We start from the raw sequence: 12,056 nt of genomic DNA, 5'->3' as shown, positions 1-12,056 counted from the left end.
TTTTGGATACAGACCTAGAAGTGGTATTACTGGGTCAAAAGGTATGCATACTTTTATAGCCTTTTGGACATAGTTCCAAATTGCTCTCCGAAATGGTTGGATCAGTTCACAACTCCACCAACAATGTATTAGTATTTCAATTTTCCCATGTCTTCTCCAACATTTATCATTTTCCTAAAACAAAAATTTTACTATAGCATTTTTGAAGTTATCTGGTCAGGCAGTCAATCAGTCAATAAGCATTCATTAAATGCTTACTATATCCCAGGCACTGTACTAAGTTCTGGGGATACAAAGAAAGACAAAAACAATCCTGCCTCAAGGAACTTACATTTTAATAGGGGACATAACACATAAATTAATGTCATGTCTGACTTTTCATGACCCCATTTGGGGTTTTCTTGGCAAAGATACTGGAGTGGTTTGCCATTTCCTTCTCCACCTCATTTTACAGTTTAGTAAATTGAGGTAAACAAGGCTAAATGACTTGCCCAGTGTCACACAGCTAGTAAGCTACTGAGGCCAGGTTTGAACTCAGGAAGATAAGCCTTCCTGACTCCAGGCTTTGTCCTCTATCACCTAGCTACAAGATACATGTAGAGAAGATGGAAAACAGCCTGAGAAAGGCCTCCTGCCGAAGATGTCGAGAGCCGAATGCTGAAGGAAGCCAGGGATTATGAGGCAGAGGTGAGGAAAGAGAGTCTGATTTTCCCGACTAGATTATTCTTTTCCCCTGTACTCTTCTGAAACTTCTATGGAATTAGTGGCAAATCCAGGACCGAACACTGAGATCAGACTCCTAGTCCAGGGCACTTTCTGCTGAACCCTGATGCTTCAGAAGGACGGCAGAGAGAATGCCAGAGGTGGAAGGGAGCTCAGAGGCCGTTTATTCTAGAGGGGAGGGGAACCTGCAGCCTCAAGGCCACATGTGGCCCTCTAGGTCCTCAAGTGTGGCCCTTTGACTCAATTCCCCACCCTGGTCTAGGACCTCCACCTTGTATAGCAATGAAACCAAGGCCCAGAAAAAAGAAGGGATTTACTCAAGGTCACACAGAAAGTGAGAGGCTGAACTAGAGACTCTTCTGACAACCAGTCCAGGCCACTTTACATTCCATGGGAACAGCCACTGATCGAACAACTTCAAGAAGTTTCTAGAAGATGTTCTGTAGAAATGGGGATAAATGGGACAGCATGGGGTGGGGGGAAGGGAGAAGAGGGTAGGGGCAGGTGTGTGATCCGTGGGTTGTTTACAGACCAAACACCCATTGCAACAGCCATGTTACAACTGGCAACACAGTCTGTCAGCCGACTGCTATTCCCATAATAGAGAGCCTTCTAGGATACCGGGCTTCCTGAGGGGGAAACCAGCCCTCCCTCCAGGCCGGCTTTATCTCTGGACTTACTGCCTCCTGGAACCAGCCTTCTGGAGGCTCGGTCACTCGCTGGGCAGAGGGTGAAGGACCCCTGCTCCTTTCCCTGTGCCCCCAAAAAGGACCTGCAAGAGCAGGTCCTTTGGTTGGCTCCTAGCTCCCAGACAAGAAAGTTTACTGGTCCTTCTTCCCCAGGATCCACCAGCCCAGCACTAGTTAGCCCCTGCTGGTTTGCTCTGCATGCACTTGGATTCATGTGGCTAATTGAGGAAGAGGTCCTGTGAGGCTTAGCGCCCTTGTAATTGACTCACCCCTCCTGGGGGAATAGGGGAGCTGGCTAGTTAATCATAACAATCCCTCCCTCATATCTGTGCAATATTCTGTACTTTTCAAAGCATTTTCAGACCCCTTATCTCCTTTGATCCTCGCGGTAACCTGGTGAGAGAGGGTCAGTCAGCCAATAAGCATTTATTAAGATCTTACCATGTACTAGGAGTGGTGCCAAGTGCTGGGAATACAAATATGAGCACAATGAAAGATAGGGCAGGCAATGTTTACTGCCTTTTTTTTTTTTAAACAGAAGTTCAGAGAGAGGATGTGATTTTTCTGAGCACATACATGGTTAGAGGCGGAGCCCAGGTCAGGGTTCTTTCCACCTCACCCTGTTGCTGGACACTTGAGGAAGGGAGCTTTTCCTCTGCTGAAGAAGCTGTTTCATCCTCAGAAGGCCTCTTTGTCCATGCTCTCACCTTATGCCAATCCTCTGATTTTAGGCCCCAAGTACCTTCAGGCTCTCCTCACAGTACCCTTTGGCTCAAAGGTATGTCATGTCAGTAACTCTTGGCAGCTTCTAATGATAGTATATATTTATATTTTATATATCGCTTTAAAGTTTGCCACGCATTTTACATCTAACTAATCTATTTTATGTATGTAAAATCCGATTTGAGCCTCACAACAAAGCATAAGGTAGGTGTTATTTTTATCTCCATTTTGTTGATAAGGGAACTGAGGCACAGGGCAGGATAAGTGACTTGCCCAGAATCACGCTAATAAGTGTCTGAGGCAGGATTTGAACTCAAGGTCTTCCTGATTACAGACCCAGCACTCAGTACTCTGTGTCACCTCCTACCACAAAGAGGTGACCCTTTCCAGGTGTGACAATTAATATTTATATAACATTTTAAGGTTTACAAAACATGTTTCCCACAACAACCCTGTGAGGTAGGTGTCACAAGTTTTATTGTTTAATTTTAAAGATGAGGAAAATAAGGTTTTTGACCACATTTACACAGCTAGTAAGTGCAAAACTAGGCTAGGAATTTGTATCCTCTCAAACTCAAAAATCCAACACTTTCCACTATACCAGGTTGCCTACCAGGGTATTAGTTTTTAATTTTATTTGTATTGATGTCTTTTTGTTTTTAAATCAGTCTAATTTTCAAATATGTCCTTCTCTTCTTCCTTATCCAGTAAGCCATCCCTTGTATAGGTATTATTTTATCCCCAGGTAGATGAGAATCTTGGAGATATATGCCCGTAGGTCAAACAAAAATTCCCCAGCCTTATCCTTCCTGTCCTTTGGACTTGAGAGAAGAGAAAAAGAAGGAAAAGGAAGAGGAGGAGGAGAAGGAGGAGGAAGAGGAAGGGTGAGGGGAGAGTGGAAGAGGAGAAAGAGAAGGAAAGGGAAGAAGAGGAAAGGAGGGGTGGGGGAAGGAGAGGAGAAAGAGAAGAAGAAAAAGAAGAGAGATAGAGATAGAGACAGGTAAGAGAGTAGAGAGAAAGGAGAAGGAGGAGCAGAAGAGAAAGAAGAAGGAGAAGAAGAAGAAGAAGGAGAAGGAGAAGAAGGAGGAGGAGAAGAGAAAGAAGAAGGAGGAGGAGGAGAAGGAGGAGAAGAAGAAGCAGCCTGGAGGAATAATGCCATGGAGGAGCATTAGAAATGCCAGAATATGGCGATTTTTAAATTTCTTCCTCTTTGAAGGTACAGAGAGGTTTAACTTTTTAAAAAATTTTTTATCTGTTTATGTTTCAATGTTTATTTTGTCTCTCAAACTCGCAGATGAGTTATCTTTACATAGCTCATAAATATCTGAGGTAGCATTTGAACTCAGATCTTACCTGACTCCAAGTCCTGTACTGTAGCCACTCTACCACCTAGCTGCCTTGAAGAGCTAAACCTTTCCAGATGTAATAATAGTAACTTCTACATGTGAGTAAGAGCAAGGGTGGCTGGTAGCCGGGCCTGTCTGCTTACCAGCACAGTATAGCAATCACCCCTGATACACTGGTAACAAATTTTTTTTTTAAAAAGAAGGGGAAAAAAGCAGCTCAGAAAAACTAACCACTAAATAACAACTAAATATTGTCTGACAATATATGTAATCTAAACCCATAGTCTCTCACTTCTGCCAAGAAAGGAGGGAGGTGTATTTTCTTAACTTTTCTTTAGGGCCAGGAGGGTTATTATAATTATACAGTTTGTAGCCTATTAACAGGAATCAAGGCCCTCAGTCAAAGAGACAAGAAAGACCTAAGGCTGGAATCTCAGGCCCCAGGTGGATTTTGCCTTCCTAGGGGGAAAGAGGGACTGGAGCCGAGGAGAACATATAAGTTATTCTTCAGCAGGGCCTGTTTCATTCCTGCCTTTGTGCTCCAGAGCCTAGCACAGCTCCTGGAACCTAGAAATCTCTTATTAAGTGTTTATTGAATGAATGGATGGAGGAGCCGCGCTCGACGCCCCTGGTTGCTCTTAGCCTGGGTAAGGAGGGTGGGGGCAGTATATTTGTGTGTGTTTATAGAGTTCAAGTTTATTGTGTAAGGTGATAACTGCATGAGCCTTTCCAGCTGCAACCAGAAGGTGCAGGGTGGGGCTGGGCCTTGGGAAGGGCAAGCGAAGATTCTACGCTAATTCATATATGAGCCGGAGCCCTGGAAGCACCCCAGGCTCTAAGGGCTGGGAGTAGCTGAGCCAGAACCCAGATGAGGGGAGGAAGCCTGGCCATTCAAGTGAGGAAGCCCGTCTAGAACAGCAAGGTTCCAGCCTGCCCACCCTGGAGAAGAACTGGCCTAACAAAGAGAACCTTCCCAGGGCCAAGACTTCTGGAGGCTGGGAGAAGAGGCTCAGGGGGCTTTGTGGGTGAGTGTCTCCTCTATATAGTCATACACTAACCCCCCCCCCCAGAACTTGGTCCTGAGTCTGCTGTTATCTACAGGCTGACTTTTGATGGGATCTTGGGGTCCCTTGACCTAATTCCACCTCCAGATGTCTATGTGTCTTTCAACTCTAAATCCTGTGAGGCCAGGATCCCAGAGAAGGGAATGTCTTCCATTCCCCAGGGAGCCAGCAGCCCAACTATGCAAACAAGGTCACAGAAGGGTAATACTGATGGGGGTGGGGGTGGAGGTTAGCCATCATCTGGATATAAGCTATTATTATGATTAATAATGATGATCTATAATATAAACAATGTATAATAATCAATAATGCAAATACTTAGACAGTTATACTTAATGTTATTATATGTAGTATCCCTCTACATAATAATATATAATGATATATTATCATAATAATATAATATACTACTATAGAGATAATACTTTATTAATAATAACTGGTATTATTATAAATAGCAATAATAACAAGGCATTGTGTCATAGAGGCTAGAAAACCAGCCCTGAAGTTCAAGAAGACCTACTTTCAAGTTCTGCTTCTGATATATATACTGATTTTGTGACCCTGGACAAGTCACCTAACTTCTTGGTGTTGTTGTTGCTATTGTTTAGTCATTTCAGTTGTGTCTGACTCTTTGTGACCTCATGTGGAGTTTTCTTGGCAAAGATACTGGAGTGGTTTGCCATTTCCTTCTCCAGCTTACTTTACAGATGAGGAAATTGAGGCACACAGGGTTAAGTGACTTGCCCAAGGGTCACACAGCTAGGAAGTGTCTGCGGCTGGATTTGAACTCAGGAAGATGAGTCTTCCTGCTTCTAGGCCCAGCAGTCTGTGCACTATGGCACCACCTAGCTGCCCCTCTTGGGCTCTAGGCAGCTCTAATGCTGTAAGTTGTAGAAAAAGTGTCAACCCACTTTCATCATAGGAACTTTCTCATCCAGAAGTTCCATATAACAGAAAAATCACAGTCCATCCCCTATCCATGATGATAATAATAGTAATAATAATAATATTAATAAATGATTTGATAATGATTAATTAATGATTTGAGCATACTTACTCTCGACAATGTGACATAGGGTGCCAAGGGGTGTTTAAGTGAAGGTCTCCAGCATGCCTCTGGAAATGTGAGAAGTGAATGAATTCAGAGGAAGGGTTAGGACAGGGTACTAGATTTGGGAGTCCTCTACACTGACGGAAAGACAACAAAATCCAATTTCTGCCCACTATGAAGGAAGACCCTCCAATAAGAGGTTAGAGGAGGCTGAGGGAAGTGTGGTGAGGTAGAGCTACAGATGCAAAACAGAATGAGCTGGAAATTCAAATTCTGCCCTCCATAAAGGAAGGCTTTGGGAGGAGTTTGGTAATCTACCCTCCAGCCCTCCAATTAGCTGAAAAGCAAGAAGGGGACAGCAGGAAAGGGGGCATGATGGAGGAGAATAAGGAGCAGAGCTGGGAGAGGAGTGGTGGGGAGCAAAGCTGGCTGACCAGGGCAGGTCCCCGCAAGAGTTCACCAAGTGGAGCAGAAAGCAAGGGCAAAGGTATCTTCCAGGACGAGAGGCGAAGTCCCCAGAGTCAGGAGCAGATCAGAGGAGAGGGGTGAAGGAAGGGTGGTAGAGAGAAGTGGAGGCCGAAAATACAGACTACTCTTTGTAGGAATTTAGCACGGAAGAGAAGGATAGGCATATGATGATAGCCTGAGGGCATGACATGGTCATGACATGATTTTTTTTTAAGGTAGGGAAAACCTTGCCATATTTGAAGGGGCCAATAGATGGGGTGACATTGAAGATGAGAGGGAAGGAGAGGGGATGATTGGGAGGAGATTTAAGGGTTTATAGGGAATAAAAGCCAGGGAAATTGAGACCTAGTCCCAGCTTTGGTCTTACCAGCTGTGAATCTCCTTTTCTCTCAGTGTTTTTCCCTCAGTAAAACAAAGGGACTGAACCAGGTTCTTGCTAAGGTTTGTATGTCGGTGAAGACGCCACAGCGCCTAGGAAGACAGAGTCCTGTGGGCAGGCTTCCTGGGGGATGAGGCCCGATGTCTGATATCCTGCCAGGATGGCAGGAGTGGGGCAGGGATTGCCAATTGCAGGGTGAGGTTGGGGAAGTTGCAAAGGGCAGCTGGGCAAAGCTGAGAGTTCACCATTCACCAACCAGGTGCTCTCTTTCCTTTCTCCCTCAGCTCCTCTCTGCCCTGCCCTAAGGGTGCCCATGACACAGACACGGCCTGCCTGGCCCCAGGCAGCACGATGAGAGGGCTCCGATGGCGGTACACCCAGCTGGTAGGTCATGCTCCCCTTCTCCCCGATTCCCCACCAGGCCCCCCGAGCTTTAAAGCATCAGATGGGTATGGAGCTGTTGAGACTGAACTGGGACTCACCTGAGTACTTCAAGCTGTTTCTATTCCTTCTCATAAAGCCCAGCCTCTCCTGGCTCTCACTAACCCCTCAACTCTCAGCACCCCTGCCTTAACCTTGGCAAATAGCCAAATAGCTTTCCCTTCCTTTAACCCTGCCATTGTCCGGTATGGGTCCACGGAGATTGTAGTGGGTGAGGTGAGATCTGTTGGTATGATGACCTCTGTTCTATTTGGGAGGTCAGGGTGTGGATCAAGGCACTGGGCTGTGCCTGGGAAGTGTGGCTGTCCCCATTGGGACAGTATCAGTCTGCGCGATGGTATTCTTGCTGAAGCTGTCTACTGTGCCCAGCCCTGCCCTGGGCTGACACTGCCTGTGAGGTATGTGGGCCCATTGTGGCTTGAACCTGGCTTGGGGGAGGGGAAGAAAGTGCCACTTGTTGCCAGAGGCCAGGTTAAGCAAGAGGAGCCTGGGAGGAGCTATGAAGGGCTTCAGGGCAGGGATTAGGCTGGCTGATTCTCACTCCCCAGGTTGGGCCTTCTTCCCCTGAGCAGTGTCTAGAACTCAACACACACACTCACTCACACATGTGCACAAGACAGGATTAGATCAGGAAGGGTCCTTAGAGGCCATCTAGTCCAAGGGTTCTCCATCTTTTTGGTGTCCTGGGCTCCTCTAGCAATGTAGTGAAACCTATTCCAGCCTTCTCAGAATAATATTTTTAAATACATAAAAAATGCATAGGATTACAAAGGAAACCAATTATACTGAAATATCATTATCAAAATGTTTTCAAAAACCAAATTTGTGATATAGTCATCTCATGTGCTTCTCTATTAATACATTAATAATAATAGCTAGCATTTACAAAGTGCTTTAAGGTCTGCAAAGAGCTTTGTAAACCTTTTTAAACTTTCTGTAAATATTATCTTATTTGATGTTCACAACAACTCTGTGAGGTAGGTGTTATTATCTCCATTTTACAGATGAGGAAACTGAGGCAAACAGAAGTGAAGTGGGCTACCCAGGGTCACACAGCTAGTAAGTATCTGAGGTAGGATTTGAAGTCAGCTCTTTCCAATTCCAACTCTACTCACTGTACCATCTAGCTGCCTGAAATAACAAAGTAACACATTTAAAATATAGGTAAATTAAAGGGTCTAACAATTATAGTAACTTCAAAGTAGTGATGAGCATAATGATCAAGATAGCTACAACAATTTTAATGTGATATAAAAATATCTGTGATTTCTCTTGGGGACAAAGTCACAGGTACTGCTAATACTCCTGTGGTTTGTGGCCTATGTTCACAATTGAAGAAAATGCTAAATTGTTAGTGAAAATAAAGATGTAATTTTTTTCCCCAACCAAGTTCATGGACTCCCTGAAATCTATCCATGGATCCTGGGTTCAGAACCCATGATCAAGTCCAACTTCCTCATTTGACCGACAAGGAAACCGAGACCCAGAGAGGGAAAAAGAAATTAAATAGTAAGTGGCCACGCCTGTATTTGAAACCAATTTTCTGATTCTAAATCTAGGTCTCTTTCTCTCAGACTATGATGCACAAGCTTGCCTCTGGCCACCTGTGTACACATAGACACACACACACACACACACACACACACACATGCGCGCGCGTGCGCGCACAAGGCTTACAAGGCCTTTGCTCTTGACACCTGAACAGGAGGGATTGTGGGTAGGAGTAAGGGCAGGGATCCTGGATGTTCTGGCACCTGCTTCCTCCCCACCCTTAAAGCTCTAACCTGACCTCTTCCCCAAGACAGAACAAATTCAGAAGGGCCAGGAGTAGAGAAACCTTAAAACCTCTAGCTGCCCAGAGGTCTCTGTCTCCTTGCGTCAGGACACCAGCCTCGGATGGGCCCAACTCTGTGGGAAAGTCCCCATTTTCATCCCTAGGGAGCTAGGGAAATTCATGTCCTTGGGACTTAAGAGTTGCTTTCCCCTCCCCAGAAGGAGAAGCTGGAGCTGGAGGGGAGCTGCACCTGAGAAGAGAAACCTCCCTTGGGCTATGGGGGGCCTGCAGTCATCAAAGGCCTCACAAGATGGTGCCATGGGCACCAGCACTGGGAGGCAGTGGTGGAGTCTAGAGAGGGACACGGCAGAGTGCTAAATGCTTGGGTGGAAATCTAGACAGAGGTAGTGTGCAGTGTGGACTGGATTTCAGACCTGTCTGTATTAGAGACCCAGTTTTGCCACAACCTCCCCATGCGTTTTTAGGGAAATCATTTCCCCTCTATAAAATGAGGTTTGAATGAGATGGTCTCTAAAATCTCTTCCAGATTCTCTGTTTCTATGACTTAATTTATATCTTAGAGAGAAACAAGGGGTTCACATCTAAAAAGGCCGCCTTCTCCACTGCTTAGGCCGCTACAGGCCATGCCTGAATCCACAGCTCTCCTGTCCATGCTGTCTGTATCTCCCACAGCCCAGCCAACCAGATGACCCACTGCCAGGAGAGACTGAGGCTGAGGCCGAGGCAGAGACTGTGCCAACTGCCCAGGACCCAGACACTGAGGAGGCTTGGGTCCCCACCCTGGGAGAGAGCAAAGTCCTTCACGTAGAGGAATTCAGGCAGGTATGGCTACTGACTGGGATTTAAAGACTTTGGATCTGAGCCTGAGAAGGCTCCTGTGTGTCGGCTTTCTTCCTGAACAATGTCAGGGAGAGACTAACAGTAGGGAGATCGAGGTTCTTGTCCTGGCTCTATTATTTGACTTGCTGTGGGAAATAGGACCAGTAATTTCCCTGCCACGAACCTCAGCTTTCCCCTTCTATAAAATGGTGCTAATATGTTGGCCCCATCTGCCTCATTAGTGGTTTACAGGTGCAAAAGTACCATGCCTTTCCATGGCTCTGCCCTGAGGCAGAGGACTGAAAGCAGTGGCTAGGGCAGGTCTTCTCATCCATCCCTTGGTTATTATTCTTGGCCCAAGGCCTCCTGGTCTTCCAATCCTCCCCTAACCTTGTCTACAGAGCACCCCATTCATGCTCCTACTTCTGTCTCTAGCTCGTCCCACACTTTCCCCCTCGGTTCACTGGCCACTCTTGGACTCTGGTTTACTGCACTGAAAGAGATGGTTTCAGCCTCAAGAGCCTGTATCGGAGGATGGAGGGCCAGAGCTCCCCCGTGCTACTGGCCCTTAGGGATAGGGATGGCCAGGTAAGTGGCGCCAAGTCTAACGGCGGGGGAGGGCTGGTACAAGGTCAAGGCTTGAGCACTGAAGGAGGTCATGTTGGTGTCTCCCTGCCCCATTTGGACCCTAGGAGTTTCTCTTCTCTGGAGACAGTGTCTTCAGAAGCATACTCACCTGCATTCCCTGGGGAAAGGACAAAGAGCAGGGGAATGAGGATGCTCTCCCCAGATGGCCCACAGGACAGGGTACCCACACCATACGTCCAAGGCACAGGCCCTGTGTTGAAGGTTCACTTAGTGAGGGCAGTCATGAGCTAAATCAGACATTGGGGACCCCTAAGAAAAAAATTCTCACCCCTGCACTTCTCCCCCTTCAACTACCACAGAATGTAGATGTCTGAATTCTGGTCCCCCAACAGTTTTATGATCTGGTTTTCCTAAAAGATACTCTCTCTCTCTCTCTCTTTCTTGTCTCTCTCTCACCTTCTTCCCCTCTCCTCTTCTGTTTCTCTCTCTCCTTCCCGTCTCCTCTTTTGTTTCTCTCTGTCTGTCTCCTATCTCCCCTCACCTTATCTCTTCTCCTTCCTTTTCTTCTTTTCTCTTTCTGTCTTTGTCTCTGTGGCTCTCTCCCTACACATACACACAGGCACTACCAGGTGTTAGGGGCCAGCAGAATCGGGGGAAGTGGCCTATAATTAATCCTTCCCAGCAACATCAGCTTTGATTCCCATCCATACTCAGAACACCAACCTAGAAATTTTTGTGCCTGGAACACGTACACAAACAGTACTTAGGACAAGTGGCACAGGACATGCCCTCACTTTGGCAATTGTCCTATCGGGGCATTCAGAGACTCTGGGAATTTGAGGTTGCTTCTGGGAAGGTGTTGGGATGCAGAGCAGTTTGGAGTAGAGGAGAAGCTCACCCTAGCCCACCACATAGGGGCTTCCCATTTTAACTAATTGTTCTCGCTAACTAGATGCCAAGTTCGGCTCTTCTATGCCGCTAAGAGACAAAGTTGTTATCAGGGGCTTCAAATTTGTCATCCTTGAGCAAAGTCCAACTTGCCCTATCCCAGTTATGGCCTTGTTTCTCCTAATCAGTCTATCAATAAGCATCTCTCTCTCTCTCTCTCTCTCTCTTTTTTTGGGGGGGTATATTTTTAATGACATTTTTTAAAGCACCTCTCAAGAATCTACTGTGTATTTAGCCCTGGGCTCACTCAGCTCCCTTGTTAGGAGAGAAGAAAGAGGAAACAATCTTTGTCCTTGGAGAGTTCACAGTTGGGGTGGGGAGGCAAAACTTGTCCACAGGAAACAATTAGAGAAAAAGACAAAGCAGTGTATAATTTAGAGCTAAATTGCATGTTTCAAACTCCAAATGTTGTAAATGTTCATTATGGGCTGGGGCAGTTGGTGAAGGCTCCCTAGAGAAGAGACTACCCATCCTGGGCCTTGAAGGGTGAAGACAATTTTAATAGGAGGTAGGGGAAGAAGGAGGAAGGACATTCCAGGCTGGAAACCTGCGTAGGCATAGGGATACACCGTTTATGGGGTAATTGGCACTATTATAGGTCCAGGACATAGACCTTCACTGAGAACCGGGCTTGATGGGGGCAGGGGAGGTGGTGGTGGTCCTATGAAGACAAGGGATGGGGTGTTCCTTGGTGAAAAGTCAGGGAGCCTGAGAGCTTCCTAAGGATACCCCACCCTTCTCCACAAGGTCTGTGCCAGATGCCAATCATGCTCTTGCTTCTTGTTCCAGATATTTGGTGCCTTCTCCTCAACGGCCCTCCGGGTCAGCAGCTGTTTTTATGGCACAGGAGAAACCTTCCTCTTCTCCTTCTCCCCACAGCTGAAGGTGCGGTCCCTAGGCTGGAGACAGGTCTGAGTCAATCTCCTGGGGGCCTTGGGCAGCACGAAGCTCTACCCCCACTGGAAATAACTGTTTTCTTTTTTTTTTTTTTTTTGAGGCAATCAGGTTAAGTGACTTGCCCA

General features: G+C 46.4%; 1 protein-coding gene across 1 annotated transcript in view; it reads left to right on the top strand.

The window, feature by feature from the left end:
• Positions 1 to 654: 654 nt before the first annotated feature.
• Positions 655 to 12,056, top strand: part of TLDC2 (TBC/LysM-associated domain containing 2) — a 16,490-nt gene continuing 5,088 nt past the window's right edge. Inside the window, exons 1-8 of the mRNA XM_027867076.1 lie at positions 655 to 687; positions 1,381 to 1,507; positions 2,144 to 2,190; positions 4,334 to 4,506; positions 6,728 to 6,827; positions 9,352 to 9,501; positions 9,934 to 10,086; positions 11,824 to 11,919. Coding sequence (XP_027722877.1) covers positions 655 to 687; positions 1,381 to 1,507; positions 2,144 to 2,190; positions 4,334 to 4,506; positions 6,728 to 6,827; positions 9,352 to 9,501; positions 9,934 to 10,086; positions 11,824 to 11,919 — 879 coding nt within the window. The remainder of the gene's footprint in view (positions 688 to 1,380; positions 1,508 to 2,143; positions 2,191 to 4,333; positions 4,507 to 6,727; positions 6,828 to 9,351; positions 9,502 to 9,933; positions 10,087 to 11,823; positions 11,920 to 12,056) is intronic.

This window comes from Vombatus ursinus, unplaced genomic scaffold, assembly GCF_900497805.2.
Source record: "Vombatus ursinus unplaced genomic scaffold, bare-nosed wombat genome assembly UNPS02014785.1, whole genome shotgun sequence".
NCBI lineage: Eukaryota > Metazoa > Chordata > Mammalia > Diprotodontia > Vombatidae > Vombatus > Vombatus ursinus.
Note: the sequence above shows the minus strand (reverse complement) of the source record. Positions and strands in the feature narration are given on the sequence as shown.